Genomic DNA, 15,598 nt, shown 5'->3' with positions numbered 1-15,598 from the left:
ATGCCACACAACAGCCTCGCGACTCCGAAGCCAAGAGCCGGAGGTGACAGCCACGTATTTACGGGGCAGGCGTGTTTTAACATTCTTGTCAAAAACCGATTCCTGCGGGGCGTGAGCGACCCAGCTTACCTTCGTGGTTTGAAGCAGTCCTTAAAGCAGGACCCAGCACATTCTGGTTGTTTTGCAAGCTGCACTCCTCCTCCTATCAAGCTGTGACCCTAGACATCTCTCCCCTCCTGCTCTTCCCATCCCCCAAGCACCTCTGTGAGGGAGTAACTTCGGGGCAGAGAGGTGCTTATCTCAGGTTTTCCGGAGTTCCAGCGTGGCACTAGCACTGCCTCAGTCTGCTCAGAGTTCACCTGCCTCTGCTGATTACATCAGTGCTCAGCTCAGCAGGTATCTGGCCACGATAAAAAGCGCTTTGGCGAGCTCGCCGGGGTGAGCTGGCTGGATGACTGGACAGGAGCCCCAGCCGCGCCGGGCAGGCGCCTGCCCTCGCAGCAGGCGAGCCCCGCGGGCTGCAGACTCCGCCGCCCGCGGCTGCTCCGCACGCCCCGCGCCGAGGCTGGGAGCACAGGCTTTACGCCCGCCCGCCCTGTGGCCTCAGCGCCCCCAGCCCGCCCGCTGCGCCAAGGGCCCCGGGTCACCCTACCAGCGCTCGCCAGCGGGAGCCAGCGCCCCACCCAGCCACTTCTGGCGGGCTGAGATCCAATCCGCATCCGCTCCCTCCCTCCCAGACACTGTGCCTTTCTTCCCTCCCCAGCTTCCCTGCGCCACAGCGTTCCCATCGGGGGTTCAGATCAGAGAGGGCACTCGAGGAGCTTTGCAAAGAGACCGTGCAGTCAGAACACGCAACTCTGGTGCGGAACAGTGAGGTTTTTTTAGGCTCTGGTGTAGATGACTTTGGCGTGCATCTGCCTCCAAAAACGTGCTGCAGAAAAGCTGCTATCTACTGCTAGCTCGACACCTACCGTCACAACAGAGAAAAGCTCCTCTCTAAACCGAGTGGCTGATTCCCAACCCTTCCGGTGCCGGCAGCCGTTCTCACAAATCACCTCCAGCCACAAGAACGGGGCTGGCGGGGAAGAGCCAGCTGATCCCTGCCCCTGCGGCGCCTGCACTCGCAGGCACGGAGCCCGTGCCAGCGCAGAACTCCGCTGTCCCCAGGGCGGTCGGACACCCTCTGCTCGGGGGCTCTGCTCTTCGTACTCGTTCCTCCTCCTCCTCCTCCTCCTCACCCCTCCCTGCCAAGCGGGATGTCCTCAGCGCTCCGTTCCAGGCGACATCGGAGCAGGTTTCCTGGCGCAAAGCTGCCCGAACGGCCGGTGCCATTACTCACCGGTGCTGATCGGGTACCAGGTGTGGAGCCCAAGCCCGGGGTCGGAAGGACTGCTGTCCTAGCTGCCTCTGCAAGTCTGGAGGGATTTCAGCTGTAGGGTTGGTCATTGCCAGAGTGTGCCTTTTTGACCTATTTGCCAAGTATCTGCAACAAGCAGGAGCACATTTTATAAGAGACTGATGGGGACTACTCCAAAAACAGGGAGCGTTAGATAATCCAGAGTAAACGGGAAGGAAGAACGCTTGCTGCAGTGCTCAGGACCAGCTGGGGAGAAGCAGGCCACGGGGCACGCTGCCCGTGCCCGCCACACCACCGGGTCTTCGGTGCTTAGGGGGGACAAGGGTGGTTTCAGCTGCCTGTGTGCTACTGCCAGCCTCAGAAGGAAAGAGTAGCCCTTTGCTCTCCCCAGCGGGAAAGCCGGGTTTTATCTCGAGGAGGGGAACGCCGGTATATCCCTTTGGGAATACCCAGGTGACTGCCTGCCCTCGAGGTGGATTCCCTCCGCTCCAGCAGGGCTGCCGCCCTCTGCCGAGGCCCCGCTGAGCCACGGGGAAGTCTGCTGCACGCACAGAGCCAAGAGACGAGTCACCGGTGATCCTGGCAAGAGCTGGGCAGCGAGCAGGCGCCGAGCGGAGCGGCTGCTCCCCTGCGGGGCAGCCTTTGCACTTCGGCCCCACCGTGCGACACCCTGGGCCCGGCCGGGAGCAGCGGCCAGCTTGTCAGAGCAGGGGAAGGGCATGCCGGGGCCACCCCACCCCGGATTACGGGGAGGGGGGGGGGGGAAGAGTAGGGCCTCCGGCTGTTTGAGGAGCATGAGGAAGAGCGCTGGGCCGGCGTCCAGGCCGGTCCGGCTGCGCCATCTAGTCCCTGCTCCATCTCTGGGGAGCTGGAAATGGCCCAGCGACACACAGGGCCAAACCAGCAAGGGCAACGGAGCAGGGAGAGGGTCCCCTCCTCTGGAGCCAGAGCCACCAGCGCTACGGCGGGGCTCGGCTCTTACACCGGGGCGGCAGCTGAAACTAAAGCACCCTCTGCACTGGAGGCGAGAGCCTGCCGCTCCTTTGCAAACCCTCCAAGACTGGGGCAGCGCGCGGTGCGGAGCGAGGAGCCTCTGCTTCGGCAAGGACGCGCTGCACAGCTCCGACAGCCGCTGCCCTGAACCTGCACTGCCAGGTACCGGCCGCAGCGCTGCTCAGAGCAGCGGCGGGCACAGCACCCCAAAAGATAACCAGCAGAGCTCCTAGCCGGGACGCCAGGGCTTGGGAGGAGCGTGGGGGCGAGCAGCCTGCCCACGGGCGGCCAGGCGGGACGAGCGCCCGCGTACGAACCCGGCTAGTTCTACTCTCGTCAACCGGCAGCAGCGAGGCAGCCGCGGCAACTGCGACAAAGAGCCCTGGGCCTGCGACAGCAGGGCTGCTGGTGGGGAGTGCTCACCCTCGCTCTCTTCCCCTCCTAAGGCGCCCTGCAACTTCAACCCGTGAAGCACAGAGGAGCAGCAAGCGGTGCGGCTGTTGCCCTCCCCAAGCCCAGCCTCTCCTCGCGAGCTACCGAAGCCACTTAAGCAGAAGACAGCAAGTTAACAGAATGAAGAGTGCTCAGCGCTGTGGTAACTTGCCAAAGTCTGTGCCATTAGCTGTTTAAGAATCGCTTGATGCAGATGGAGAAAGTTTCCCAAAGAGCTTTACAGTTGTGGCTCGCTAAGATCATTTTATTTCAGACCTCCGGGGAACAATCCAATCATGAGCTATAAGAGCGTCTCGGGTGGAAGACAGTTTCCCAAAGCTCAGAGGAGACGTGACTGCTCCCTGGAGCAAAGACTGCGCTCCGTTTTCAAGGTCAGCTTAAGAAGGACAAAAACTGCTCGCTGGTGGCTGCATACAGAGCGTTCGGAGAAGCTAAATATTTGCATCTGTCCCTGATGCTGATGCTATTTACCCTGCTCTGATGGCTACTGCCATGTTGCAACATAGCCGGGTGGAGAGCAAGTTAACACACAGCCTGGATGGGGCTTTTTCTTGGCCATCTGGTGGAAGAAGAACACGTGGCACGAAAGGACTAAGGGCAGCCCTGCCGAGAGCAGCGAGGAGACGCCCTTCAGCGGGATCCCAACCTTTCAGCAGCTTGCAACCTACAGAACGCTGCCTGGGGAGCTTCCAAAGGTTCCCAGCCCAGCTTATGCTTTAACTTCAGGGTTCAACTGAAAACCTTTGGGCTTAGCAGAGGAGAGGGGGAAATCTGCCCAGGTAAGACGCCCAGGCAAGCGCCTGGCAAGAATCAGAGGGCTCTCTATCTGACTCGCGCAGTCGGAAGGGCTGCCTACCACCTGAGGGGTTGTCAGTGGACAGTGCGGGCCCTAAATCACAGCTCCCCACGGGCAGGGTGCAGCAGCTGAGCCGGGGCTGAGCGCGGCCCCCCCTGCCTGGAGGTGCGCGCTCTTCCTCCGCTCAGCACTGCGGCCTGGCCTCTTTTCTTTCACACCCTGCTGCCTCGCCGCTGGGGCAGGGACACGAGCACGTCCCTGGCTCGGGGGGCGGACAGCAGCTCGTGAAGCCGGAGATCACTGGGAGAGCGAGCACAAAGATGAGGGTGGTGAAGAACTAGAGCGGAAGGCTACTCAGCAAACCTAAGGTGCGCTCTGTGTCAAGTCTAAGGCAGGGCTGGAAGCGAGTTCTTCCGGGTGTTCCCGCTCCGACTTTCCTCTAAGCTCAGAGAGGCAAAAGGAGCCTCAGCGCACACTCTGCACAATCTGTCACTGCACACACCCACCCTTCAAACCCCCCACCCCAGCGCTCCGGAGCACCGGGAGGAGCTGCCACAGGCTCGGGAGCACGACCTCCACCCACCCCGGCGTTTCTCTGCCTGCAACCAGCCCCCCAGTTTGACTGTCTCTCCTGAGCGCAGCCCCGGAGGAGGCGGTGGCCTGCACAGACTGGCGGGGAACCCAGAAAACTGTCAGAGTTCGGGGGGAGAAGAGGAGCCCTCCGTAACCACACCCACTACGCACAGTGCACCAGCCGGTCAGCAGAGAACAAACTAGGCAAAAGCTCCTAAGGCAATGTTAGCAAGGGCATGGTTAGTGTTTCCAGGGACTGAGAGAGTACAAGCGCATTCTACCCGCTTCCTACCATGTGTTTGGAGCAGACAAAAAGAACGGAAGTTTCCAGCCTGAGATCTAATCATCCCGTCCTTACTGGAGCGGACTATTTTAGGCCCTACTGCTCACACTAGAAGCTGGAGGTACCCGTATTTCCCGCAGGCTCGCTTTGTTTAAAAGGCATCAGAGTTGGATGTTTACTGCATGTCTTGATCCAAAAGCTGCACTGACACCCAAGGCCACAGATGAGATCCTCTGCCTCCATCGCGCAGCAGGGAGGGGTGAATCACTTCGCGCTCATTTTGCAGGTTAGTGTGGATGGCATGCTGGTGCACACTAAGCAAAGGAATTCAGCATTTCAGAGTTTCTGGCGGACCTACTGCCCCACTCGCTAACCGTTGCGGGGCGGGGGGGATCCAGCTTTGTAAGCACCCAGCAGTGTCAGAGGAGGAACCGCCCGCAGTAATCAACGCCCACGAGAACCAAAGAAGCGTCAAGCCTTCGCTGTCGTCAGCTTTGTTGCCTGCGATAAGGTTGCTCCTGTTCTATTTCGGCCGCGGCGAGCCTCGTGGAGGTAGTAAGGGCAAACGTGAACAGACTGGGAGTTACCTCTGCACGGCTTCCTGATCCGGCTCCCCGTCGGAGCTCTCCTCGTCCACAGGGGTGACAGCGGGGACAGCCTGCAGAGAGAAGAGACGCGGGCTCCTGAGAGCGGCCGGCGTGCTCCCCTCCGCGCAGCCGACGCCCGACCTTCCCAGGCAGGCTGCCACGGGGACGCAGGCCAGCTCCTCTGCAGCGCCGAGGACACGCGGCCCCGAGCCCCTCCCAACATCCCCTCCCCAGTCAGAACGGCCTGTGCGAGGCGGCTGCTGGGAAAACACATCGGTACCGACGCGCCAAGGAAGAAGAAATGCGCGTCGATGCCCGGGCTGGACGTTTTAGTTTCCTCTGTTAGATCGGCAAAAAGGAGAATAAAAGCAACCGTGAAAAAAAGTTCACAGGCGCTTTGCCGACTCCCGAGGGGAGCAGCCCCTCGGCTGCCGGGCTCCTCGCAAGCGGGCGCGCTGCGCCCTGGCGGCACTCCCCTCTGCCCGCGGGAGAGGGTACTGACAAGCACGCCACCGCGTCTCTCCTTTCCCTCTGCTACTCACTGGCGTCATGGTGACGAGCGGCGAAGGGCCTCGCGGACGCTTCAGCAGTTGCTGGGCGTGCAGCTGGATGTTCGCCCCGCCGTCGGAGGCGCGCCGCCCCAGAGGGCCCATGCCGTTCAGCAGCTGCAGGGTGGGGGGCTGCAGCAGGGACTGCTCCTGCGAAGCACAGACAGCACGCTCAGCAACCCCGCGGCGGATCCGGCCAGCGCCCGCGCCCCGGCACGAGAGCGGGCGAGCCTCCTGGGCTCCGGGGGAGGTGAAGGAGCGTCGCCGGCATCTCCGAGCTGACGCGGGGCAGAGGCAGGCGCTGCCGGTGGAGGAGCAGCGTTTCACTCCCCTCATCCCCGCCCTCTGCTTCAGTTGCCAGGAAGGCTGCAACTGCAGCTCCAAAGCCGGGCAGCGCAGCCCTAATCCCCCCCGCGCCAGCCCATTAGCTAATCTCATCCAGGGGTGTCCCTTCATCCTTCAGCTTTTTGAGGAACCGTCTAGAATCATACCTAAAGAGGCAGCAAGAGGGTAAATCTTGAGGCTCACGGCGTCCCAGGAACTGGCACCCAGAGCGAGCGAGCGTGAGCACACACACTCCCCCCCCCCCCCAACCCCCCCGCCGCCACTGGCGCGGCACAGCCTGCGCCAGGGAGCCCGTGCCAAGGGCAGTACCTTGTACTCCAGCTGACCCGTGGGCTGCAGGTTCTGCCTCGGCAGCACGCTGTGCATGAAGTTCACATTCGGGGTCACCTGCAGGAACGGCGCCTGAGGGGCGACACGGGGGAAGCCAGGCAGCAGCTTCTGCAGATCCTCCATGACCTCCGTCCTGCGCAACCACATTCACGGACGGGTGAATTAGCAACGACGTGAGGAGAGCCGCCCACCAGCCCAGTGCACTTGCCCTCCCCGTGCACAGACGCTTCTTACTGCTCGGGGAAGCGGTCAGAGAGAGTAGCCAAGCGACTCCTTGGGTTTTGTTTGTCCCGTCTTCCCCTCCAAGGTGCGATTTGCCAGAACTAGCTCTCTACGCTCACCTCGGATGCATTTATCACAAAACCTTCGCCTAGGACTCGACAGCAGCGCGCCTTAGGTGAGGAACTGGCTTGCACACCAGCGAGCGCTGCAGCTCGGACAGGGCTAATGGGGAAGGAGGAGGAAAGCATCTCATCCTCAGCTGAAGTCCCAACCAAGTTGTGCACTGGGGCCGGGACATTTTAAAAACCACTCCTGCTAAAGAGACGCCCTCGGTTTCTTTCTCCATCTAGCAAAAATCAAGCCTGCAGAAGCAAGCCCACGCCACTCGCAGCAGGAGACCAACGGTCTGGCGCCTGCTGTGCCGCAGATGCTCATCACCACCCGGTCTGGCTGCAGCGAGGCAGAGGCCGGGCACCGAGCGGCACGCTGTGCGTTTGCCAGCCCGGAAAACCATATACCACCGCCACTCCAACAGGCATCGAGTCCTGTGCACCTCCCCTCCGGGCATTAGCCCCTCATCTGCCGGCGTAGCACATGAATAGATCTGCGAGACCTCAGAAGGACCAGAGTCATGTGCTAGGAGTAAATCTCCAGGCTCCCTTAATCCTCTATCAGGGAGCGAAGAGTCCGACACTAACCGTGGGTCAGCTACTCCAACCGTGTGCCTTCGCATGGAGAGGTAGCGGACCAGAGCTTCGGGTGACGGCTCTTCCCCTTCGTCACTGTCCAAGTTCATCGTTCCGTCAGTCTGGGCAGGCAAAACAGCGGAGATGTGGAAATACCGTGTGAGGATCGAGCACGAGGCTTCAACGCGAGCGTGGGAAAAGAACCTGCAGGGGTCCTCAAGGGGTGTACCTCACCTCCACAATCTGGTTCTCAGGGTTGATGAGCTGGACTTGCGGCACGTTGATGCTCATGGTGTTGCCCGTCTGCTCTGTCTGCTGAGCAGAGAGATCGAAATGAGAAGACCCGAAGCTAGCCTCTCTTACAGGCCCCTTTACGCCACTGCTGGGGTAACACCAGGGCACAGACCCGGGGGCACCTGCGAACAGGGAGGTTACCCCGGAGCCAGTGGAGATCGGTTCGTTCTTAATTCTCAAGGGGCCGCCTCATTTCCCCTCCTCCCTTCTGCTCAGGCAGGGTCAGCACCTTTTCTGCCTCCCCTACAACCCGGCCTCTCTTAAAGCAAACACTCAGTTCTCGCACAGCTTCACAAACTGAGGAAGAAGCATCACGCAGCAGTCCTGCTCTGCAAACCCCAACTGCCAGCCCGCGACCCTCGCTCCCGTGGCCTTGTCCTCTGCCACTGAGCCGACAAGGCGTGGCCCGCAGGGCATCCGCGAAGCCACCGCACGAGCCGTTGCTAATCTCAGGATTACGGCACCCTCACGACACACAAAGTCCTCGGGCGAGGAGCATCCTGGCTCTCCTGCCGGGACGAGGACACCCACACGCAAGCCTGAGTTTAGCAGGTAAGGGGCGGGCTGGCCTTCCAGGGCTGGAAGAACACTGCGCCAGCGGGAGCTACCTGGATGTTCGCAGAGGTGGGGAACGTCACGGCCCGGGGTATACTGGGCGATGCTGCAATGCGCAGGTTCTTGTGCCTCTTCAGACGGTCGCAGAGCAGGCTGTAGATTGCACTGTAGTGATCGTAAGCATCGGCTCTTAAAGACTGGAAGAGGAAAAGGAAAGAGAGGTCGGTTTTGGCCAGGCAGCAAAACCCGCTGCGCCCTGTGCTGAGGCTGCTCAGCTGCCAGAGGCGACAAGCGTGGCCGTTGGCTCTCCAGCGGGAACGGGCGGGCCACGACAGCCGGCGGCGGAGTCTTACCTGAATTGTGCGCTCCTTGTCCAGCCCCATGTCGGCCATTGCCAGCAACACGTCCTCGTTCAGCGGCTCCATCTGCCTCTCGGTCTTCAGGTGCTGACACTCTGCGATCAGCTGCAAGAGCACAGACACAGACCTCAGTGCCGACGTTCCACACGGCTGAGTCACAGCCCTCCGAAGAACCGGCGCACCGGGCCCCGGCTGCAAGCTGGCACGAGCTCGGAAGGCACGCCAAGTCCAAATCCAGTGCCTCAGGCTCTCAACGCCAAGGGGAGAGGCACAAACAGAGATTTGGATGAGGAGTGATGTGGAAAGCCAGACCAGGAGTCACGGGAAGCGGGAAGGCAACCCACCGGGGACGAGCCTTCGCAAACGGCCAGAAGGGTGCTCGCGCACACACCGGCTCGCTTCTGCTCCTCACCCTGTCAAACTCCGCGTCGGCCTCCCCGAGCTTCATCCACTTGTGTTTGCAGATCTGCTCCATGGAGAGCCGCTTGCTTGGGTCCAGGACCAGCATGTGGCGGATCAGGTGTTCACATTCTGCGAGGGAAGAGAGGGGCTGAGCAACCCGCGGGGGGGGGGACCCGGCTTCCGCGGGAGCCGGCCTCGCCCAGCAAGGGTGAAAGCGATTTTTTTTTCCCTTGCAGCGCAAGGCGCTTCTCCGCAGGAAGCCGCACACAGCCACAATATTGCCCCTCCTTCTGCGCTTCGCACTCGCACAGTCCCCGGCGTGCCACCTGGCTGCAGGACTTTGCTTCCCCCGTGCTGGGAAGGAAGGGAAGGATGGGAGGCAGGCAGGCACCGGGCCGCCGGCCCCTGTGCTGTTTGCCGGAGCCCCTAGGTGGCACGCTGGCACGCTGTCCCTCGCCGGCACCGGCCAGGCCAGGGCACACGACCGGCACTGCGGCGGTGTGGAAGGGCAGAAGCATCCCCCGCACGCTCCCCGCTCGGCAGGAGCTCACTGCGTGGGGCTGCTCCATCATGGGGCGCGTGTGCGGTCGCCGGGGGGCACTGCCGAGGCTCTCCCCCAGCTCGGGGCCGGACCCGAGCTGCCTTCGCAGGTTTTATCCAGCGTTTTCTGCAGAAGCAGAACCCCTGCCCCCGGTAAGGTGGCAGGCAAGGAAGCTCTCGGCAGGGAAACTCCACGCAGCCCATGCAAAATTGTTGCTCAGGCTGAGAGCAGGCAACCGAGAACCTACATGTGACTCGTTCTCAAGTGAAGTTGGTTTTCTCTGAAAATTAATGACGCTTGTCAAACCCAAGATTTACTACTAAAGCTTTCGGAAGCCTTTTTGCAGAAGGAGGACACAGACGTTCGTCTCTGACGAGGCTACTGCTGGAAATTCGTGCGCCACGATGCCGTAAAAAGCTTCCTGCCTAAAACAGGTATAGTGAAAGCCTCTACATTCCTAAGTCACTACTCCATTTTTAGCTTTCACATTTCCCAGAATTTAGGAAGAGTGTATCTTTGCTAACGTTTTGCTGTAGTTTCCGTAGCTATATACACGAGAGCTGAGGTTTGACGGAAGAGTATTTCGGTTTCTAAATTCTAGACTCAGAACTCATTTTAGCTTACGCTACCAACCACCATCCAGCGGATAAGCTTCCTGGCACACCACTTCACTGGCACATAAATCAACGGGGATACTATGATTTAAGTGCTCCCAAGCATCTGCAAACAGAGACGCGGCCAGCGCCTGCTCAGGGCTGCCGGCGCCGCGGTGCGCGCGCCCCGTACCTGTGGACATGAAAAATGGAATGCGAAATTTCCCACTGAGCACCCTCGCCCGCAGGTTCTGCAGCGTGCTCCCGTCGAAGGGCAGAGCGCCGCAGACCAGCACGTAGAGCACCACGCCGAGACTCTGCGTCCAAAACAAAGGTCACGTCAGCAGCGATCGCGGGAGAGACCGGGAGACTGCAGCTAACTGCAGCCAACGGGGTTTAAAGAGAATAAAGTGATAACAAAGGGGAAAACGCTAATCTCCTCGGGACGGGCCTCGCTGATATCTCAGTCCCGGGCCAGCTTAACTCCTCCGGCAAACTTCCAGCCCGGTTCAGGCTGTCTCTGGAGCCTCGGGAGCCGGAGCGCGGGCCGGCGAGCACCGCCGGGCCAAGCAGGATTTGTGCTGCACGGCTCGTGCCACGGAGGAGCCCGTCCCGAGCCTGCGCCAACGTGCTCCCTGCACAAACCTTCTAGAGCAAACCCTTCCAGCTCTGCCAGGCCAAGCCCTACCGCAGTAAATTCCCTGCCACCCAGGAGCGGCAAAGTGAACCCTATTTGGGGGAGCTTAATTAAAACGCGTTTCTGGGCAACTAGCAATTTTGGCACCATGCCTCCCAGTAAGGGAAACGTGACATAGCGGCCAGAATAAGAGGTTACATGCATTTCTTAAAAAAAAAAAACCCAAACCAAACCAAAACATTTTTTGCCGTATCAGGGGCTTTTCTCCAGGACGTGCGCTAAGTATTCGGGAAGCAAAGCCAACCAGAGCAACAAAATTAGATGAGTGTAAGAGAGAAAGTGGTTCATCGCCTACCCAAATGTCAACCTTTGGCCCATCGTACTCCTTTCCTTCGAAGAGCTCGGGAGCAGCGTAGGGGGGACTCCCACACCAGGTTTTAAGCAGCTGACCAGGTGTGAAGATGTTGCTGAACCCAAAATCTGAAAGGATAAAAGAGAAGCGATTAGAGGAATACGATCCACTCCAGCTGTCCTAAGGAAATGGCATTCGAGTCAGTCGCCGAGCCTCGCAGCGTCACGTACAGCCCCGTAACGGACAACTGCTGCGCAGACACCAGGGAATGAGGAGTGCCAAAGGGGCGAGACGAGCAGCGCTGAAGGCACCTGGCCAGCGCGCGGCACGGCCTGCCTCGCGTACGGTAACCACGCTGCTCCTGCCCAGCGGAACACAGAGATCAGTCCCAAAGTTTGGAAACTCTTCACGCACGTGATTTCCAGCAAGTGGATCGACTTGAGCTGCTGGAAGGTTTGGAAGGAGGCTTCTACCTCGTATTCAAGAAATCCCACGTAAATCCTGTGCGTTTGTTTCCAACCTTCAGCTTCTCCAGCGTCAAGTTTCACAACTTCATCAGGGCCAGGGCAGCCACCCGCAAGGGCAGAACGGGGACAAAGGGAAAAACAGCGGGAAATTTTGATTTTCCACAAAGCACGACATGAACTGCAAACTTCAGTTATGGCGGGCAGCTCTACAAACCAAGTCAAATCGCTCACCAACAGCAAATAATAAATCCTGGAAGAGAACTTAAAAGAAAGGGCTTAACCTTACAGGCAGTCAACCATCAGCTGACGTGGGCACCGATGGCATTCCCTGCTAATTAACCTGCCACCCCCTGGCACCCAGCTGGGACTTGCACTGGGAAGTGTAAAGGAGCCAAAGTCCGGATTCAAGAGAACCGAGCTCTTCCTTATAAAAAGAAAATCTTCACTAACGATTTCTTTCTCTTTCGCCTCAATTGAATCACAGCAAATAGAGGGTCACAGAGAGGCGTCCCCACGTCCCGAGAAGGCGGTGTCCTTAGAAGGAAGCTCTACCAGAAGGAGCGGTGCCACAGGGGTTATCTGCGAACTGCTGCGCCGGTGCTTCTGCCAGAACCGCGCCGGCAGGAGGGTGAGTGACATTAATGCGCGCGGACGGGGACCCACAGCAACAAGGGTGTTTTTCATGGCATTTGCAACCAGCAGCGGCAGAGCCTCACGGCAGGCTTGTGTGAGAAATGCCGGCAAGAAACCCAAGGAGGGCCAGAAATACTCAGTTTGCAATTTCTAACTGATTAAACCCAAGAGCATCGTGGCAAAAACGCTCAGTACGGCTGCCGAAAGTGACAATCTCTCAGGAAGAGCTTAAGGCTCACTTTGACTCCGTCACCGGTCAGAACTGCGCCGTATCTGGGATAATGCACAGCTGACTGCCCACCTGCCGGCGAAGCACAAGATCCCAATGCTGCGCAAAGGAGAAGTCACTGAAAACGCCTATCTTAATACAGGTACACAAATGCTAAAGGATATCCGAGATGCAAAAGCGGCAGACTTTTTTCTCCCCATTTCTTGAGGTAAATACACACTAATCCCGAAGACCCATCTCCATTTTTATCTGCTTGCGGTCTTTCATCCATGCTTTAAAAGGTAAGGACTTTGGCACGCACTCTTTAGCCGACAAGAAAAGTCTGTTTTCCTAAACCATACAAAACGACAGGTTTATCCTAACCCATTCAGTATTACCCTGCCACAAGGAAAACGGTTGTCGTCCTCCAGACAAAAGCCCCTTTAGAGCAGCGCCCAGGGGGTCACCCCAAGCTCCCCGAGCGGGCCAGCAGCGAGGCCAGCGCTGGCCAACACCCCACGGGAGGCCCAGAAAACCCCACGGGCACCCTGCGACAACGCGCTAACTGGGGGGGGGGGGGGGGGGGCGTGGGGTGTCCGTGCTCCCGCGTGCGGTCGCCGCTTTCCTTAGAGGATTTTCCATGACCTCATTTCAGGTGCCTCTGCTCTCCTCCTCCAAAGAGCTTCTGGAAAACTCAGCCGACCGCCAGCGCAGCTCGGCACAGCTCCTGCTAGCTCAGCTCCGGGAGGGTGCAGCCACCCTCCCTCCTCCTCGCGGGGCCAAAACCCTCGGCGCAGAGGTGGTTTACGCTCGTGAAGGCGACCCAGAGCGGCGTGATCCTGTGGAAGCACCTGGAGTACAGGCAGCGCTGCTCAGAGCAGAGCACGGAGACGGCAAGCGATCTGTAAAAGCATCACAGTATCAAAATGAGGCACTTAAACACCCTTTGGGTTTTTACTGTCGGAAACAAAGTCATCTAAACTTCCAGAGCAAGAGCAGCCAGCCTTTGGAGGACTATTTCAGGGAAACAGTACACAGCTGCACAATTGTCTTTTCCACCTCTGCAAGCTTATGGGCTGCCCTGCCTCACATTTGAAGTCGGATGTGTAACGGGTGCCTGAATTATGGCCACCGGCGCCAGCAATAAGGACGACGGCACTAAATGTGCCCCCATCTCCTCACAACAAAGCATTTGTACCGGGGTTGAGACGTAAACTCTTTCTAACCGTGCAAAAACACGCTGGGATTTCGGGACCTCACGTATTTTGACTGAATTATTCTGCTATAGTTGTTGATCCTCGTACATATCAGAGTGGGCTTTGCAGCACTTGGGGAACCGAGCGTATTTTCGCAGCGGCGAGCATTGCCCTGTGCAGCCCGGCCCCCCGGCCCCAGCTCGGCCCAGGAGAGAGGCACGGCAAGCAAGCCGCGTCGCGTCGCGCGCGAGGGCAGAGCTGGGCCGCGCCGGCTGCCGCCGACACCCCACAGCCGCCCCCCCTCTGCTTCCCACCAGCCACAGGGGCCCGCCCGGCTCGGGAGCCTCACCCCGCTTTCACCCGGGGCTGGAATTAGCCCGCGGGACCCCAGCTCGCTCCGGCGGGCGGTGGGCTGCCCCGCCGAGTCCCCGCTCGAAGGGCCGGGATGCCGCAAGCAGGTCCCAGAGCTCCTGCCGTGTGTCCCCCCCCCGCCCCGCCGGCTGCCCCGCATTCGGGCAGGAGAAGCCTCTCCCCGGGGAGAGCCGCGGCTCCCGCCGGCACCGTCCGGGCTCCGGGTGAGGCACGCTGCTCGTCTCCGCCGGCGCTGGAGCCAGCCGGCCCCGCCGAACACGCGGCGCCGCTCCGAGGCTGCGTGAACCCAGGTCAAGGCTGGTGGGAAGAGCGGGGTTCTTAGAGGGCCCCAGGAGTTAAGGGGCAGAACTGGAAAAGCCCGAAGCAACAAAGTAAAATCTAAACCAAACAAGAACCGAAGTACAGCTTAAATAAACTTTCAAAAGTATGACAAGTCACCCCAGTCCGAGGAGTTGTATAAATCCAGATCCCCGGGGAGCAACTAAGCCTCATTCCACAACCAAATGCAGAGGGAAAAGGGCGTTTTGAAAGAGCAAGGTAAAAGTCACGATGATGTGAGACGTGGGGGGAACATTTAACAGAAACATCTCCGGGCTACAAAAAAGCGGGCCCAGTCCCTCACGGTTCCTCGGGGCACAGCTTCAGGGAGCTGGCGTCAGTGTCTGCACAACAGGGACTTTTATCCTCGGAAGGTGAAAGAGGGAGCGGGCTCTTGCAAACGAATGCAAAGCGATGCATAGATCACATTCCTCTCTGAAACCATACCCCAGGAAGGCCTGGGTATTTAGCAATAATCTCAACTCCTGGCTGAACTCTCTGACTGGGAGCACAAGGGAACACAGTGCCAGAAGCTACTGACTCAGACTTTGAGAAGGTACACGGGAGAAAAAGCATCCATGGGAAAAATGAGAACGAGGGTAACTGTTTGTATCTTACTGTTTACGGAAAAATGGTATAGTTGCCATCAATCAAAGAAAAAAAAAAAAAAAAAAAAAAAAACAACAAAACCACAACAACCCCAACCAAACCCCAAAAGTACACTTGTAGTCACCACCGGGTGAACAGCAGCGTTCACCCGCTTCCAGGCTGCCACGCCACCTCGCCGAGCGTCTGGTACGTAACTAATGCCGAGCGAGGGACGCGGGGCTGCAAAGGGAGCTCGGTCGTAACGCGCTGGAGAGTCTGCACCTGCCAGAGTCCGGAAAAACCCCCCGACGCTGGCGGAATGACGCACGCCGCCGAGGGCCGCACGGGCGGGGCTCCGCAGAGCGAGCCTCAGCTCTGGCTGGTCGAGATGACACGCTGGCTCACCGCGTCCTTCAGGCTGTCCCTGTCGCCGCTACCCGGCAGGCAGAGAGTGAGCAGGCCGACCAGGCAGAGCCTTCGAAGACACTCCGGATTTATCTGCAGCCTCCAGCAGCTGACCGTTCGTGCACTACCGAAGAGGCTGGCGTTAGACGCGGTTAAGGGGTTTGGCGGTGAAGGCTCAGCCGATCCTCCCCCCCGTGGAAGGGGGCTTTGTGCGTTTCTGGAGTGTTTATCCTGGGAGGTCTGGTGTGAAAGAGATCAGTTGCTATCGCTTCTTTTTTTGCTCTTGGAACAATGGAAGAGCTGGTGTCAAGCTGTAATTGATGAGTTATAGGGATAAAAATTAATACTTGGAAAACCCTATACCATAAATCAGCTTTTCCAGGCTACTTTTCAAATCGCTACTCCATCTTCCTGCCAAGCAAAACACTACCACCACCAGGGTGGGAACTATCTTCTAGAGTCCATTCTGGGAGCAGAGATTTGGAAGAAAAAAACAGTTTCCGAC

The 15,598-nt window shown here is 59.1% G+C and overlaps 1 protein-coding gene across 5 annotated transcripts in view; it reads right to left on the bottom strand.

The window, feature by feature from the left end:
• Window positions 1-15,598, bottom strand: part of SIK3 (SIK family kinase 3) — an 88,200-nt gene that overhangs the window by 12,452 nt on the left and 60,150 nt on the right. For 2 of the 5 annotated variants that reach the window (XM_042800360.1, XM_042800357.1), the window contains exons 5-15: window positions 10,910-11,034; window positions 10,111-10,234; window positions 8,794-8,912; window positions 8,376-8,486; window positions 8,076-8,219; window positions 7,408-7,488; window positions 7,186-7,295; window positions 6,245-6,398; window positions 5,585-5,740; window positions 5,043-5,113; window positions 1,340-1,483 (exon numbers count right to left, since the gene is read on the bottom strand). In XM_042800360.1, coding sequence (XP_042656294.1) covers window positions 1,340-1,483; window positions 5,043-5,113; window positions 5,585-5,740; window positions 6,245-6,398; window positions 7,186-7,295; window positions 7,408-7,488; window positions 8,076-8,219; window positions 8,376-8,486; window positions 8,794-8,912; window positions 10,111-10,234; window positions 10,910-11,034 — 1,339 coding nt within the window. The remainder of the gene's footprint in view (window positions 1-1,339; window positions 1,484-5,042; window positions 5,114-5,584; window positions 5,741-6,244; window positions 6,399-7,185; window positions 7,296-7,407; window positions 7,489-8,075; window positions 8,220-8,375; window positions 8,487-8,793; window positions 8,913-10,110; window positions 10,235-10,909; window positions 11,035-15,598) is intronic. The other 3 variants (XM_042800359.1, XM_042800361.1, XM_042800358.1) reach the window with 3 other exon arrangements.

The sequence above is a fragment of the Tyto alba genome, unplaced genomic scaffold (assembly GCF_018691265.1).
Source record: "Tyto alba isolate M040663 unplaced genomic scaffold, T.alba_DEE_v4.0 Super-Scaffold_32, whole genome shotgun sequence".
Classification (NCBI taxonomy): domain Eukaryota; kingdom Metazoa; phylum Chordata; class Aves; order Strigiformes; family Tytonidae; genus Tyto; species Tyto alba.
This window is presented reverse-complemented; position numbering and strand designations above follow the sequence as displayed.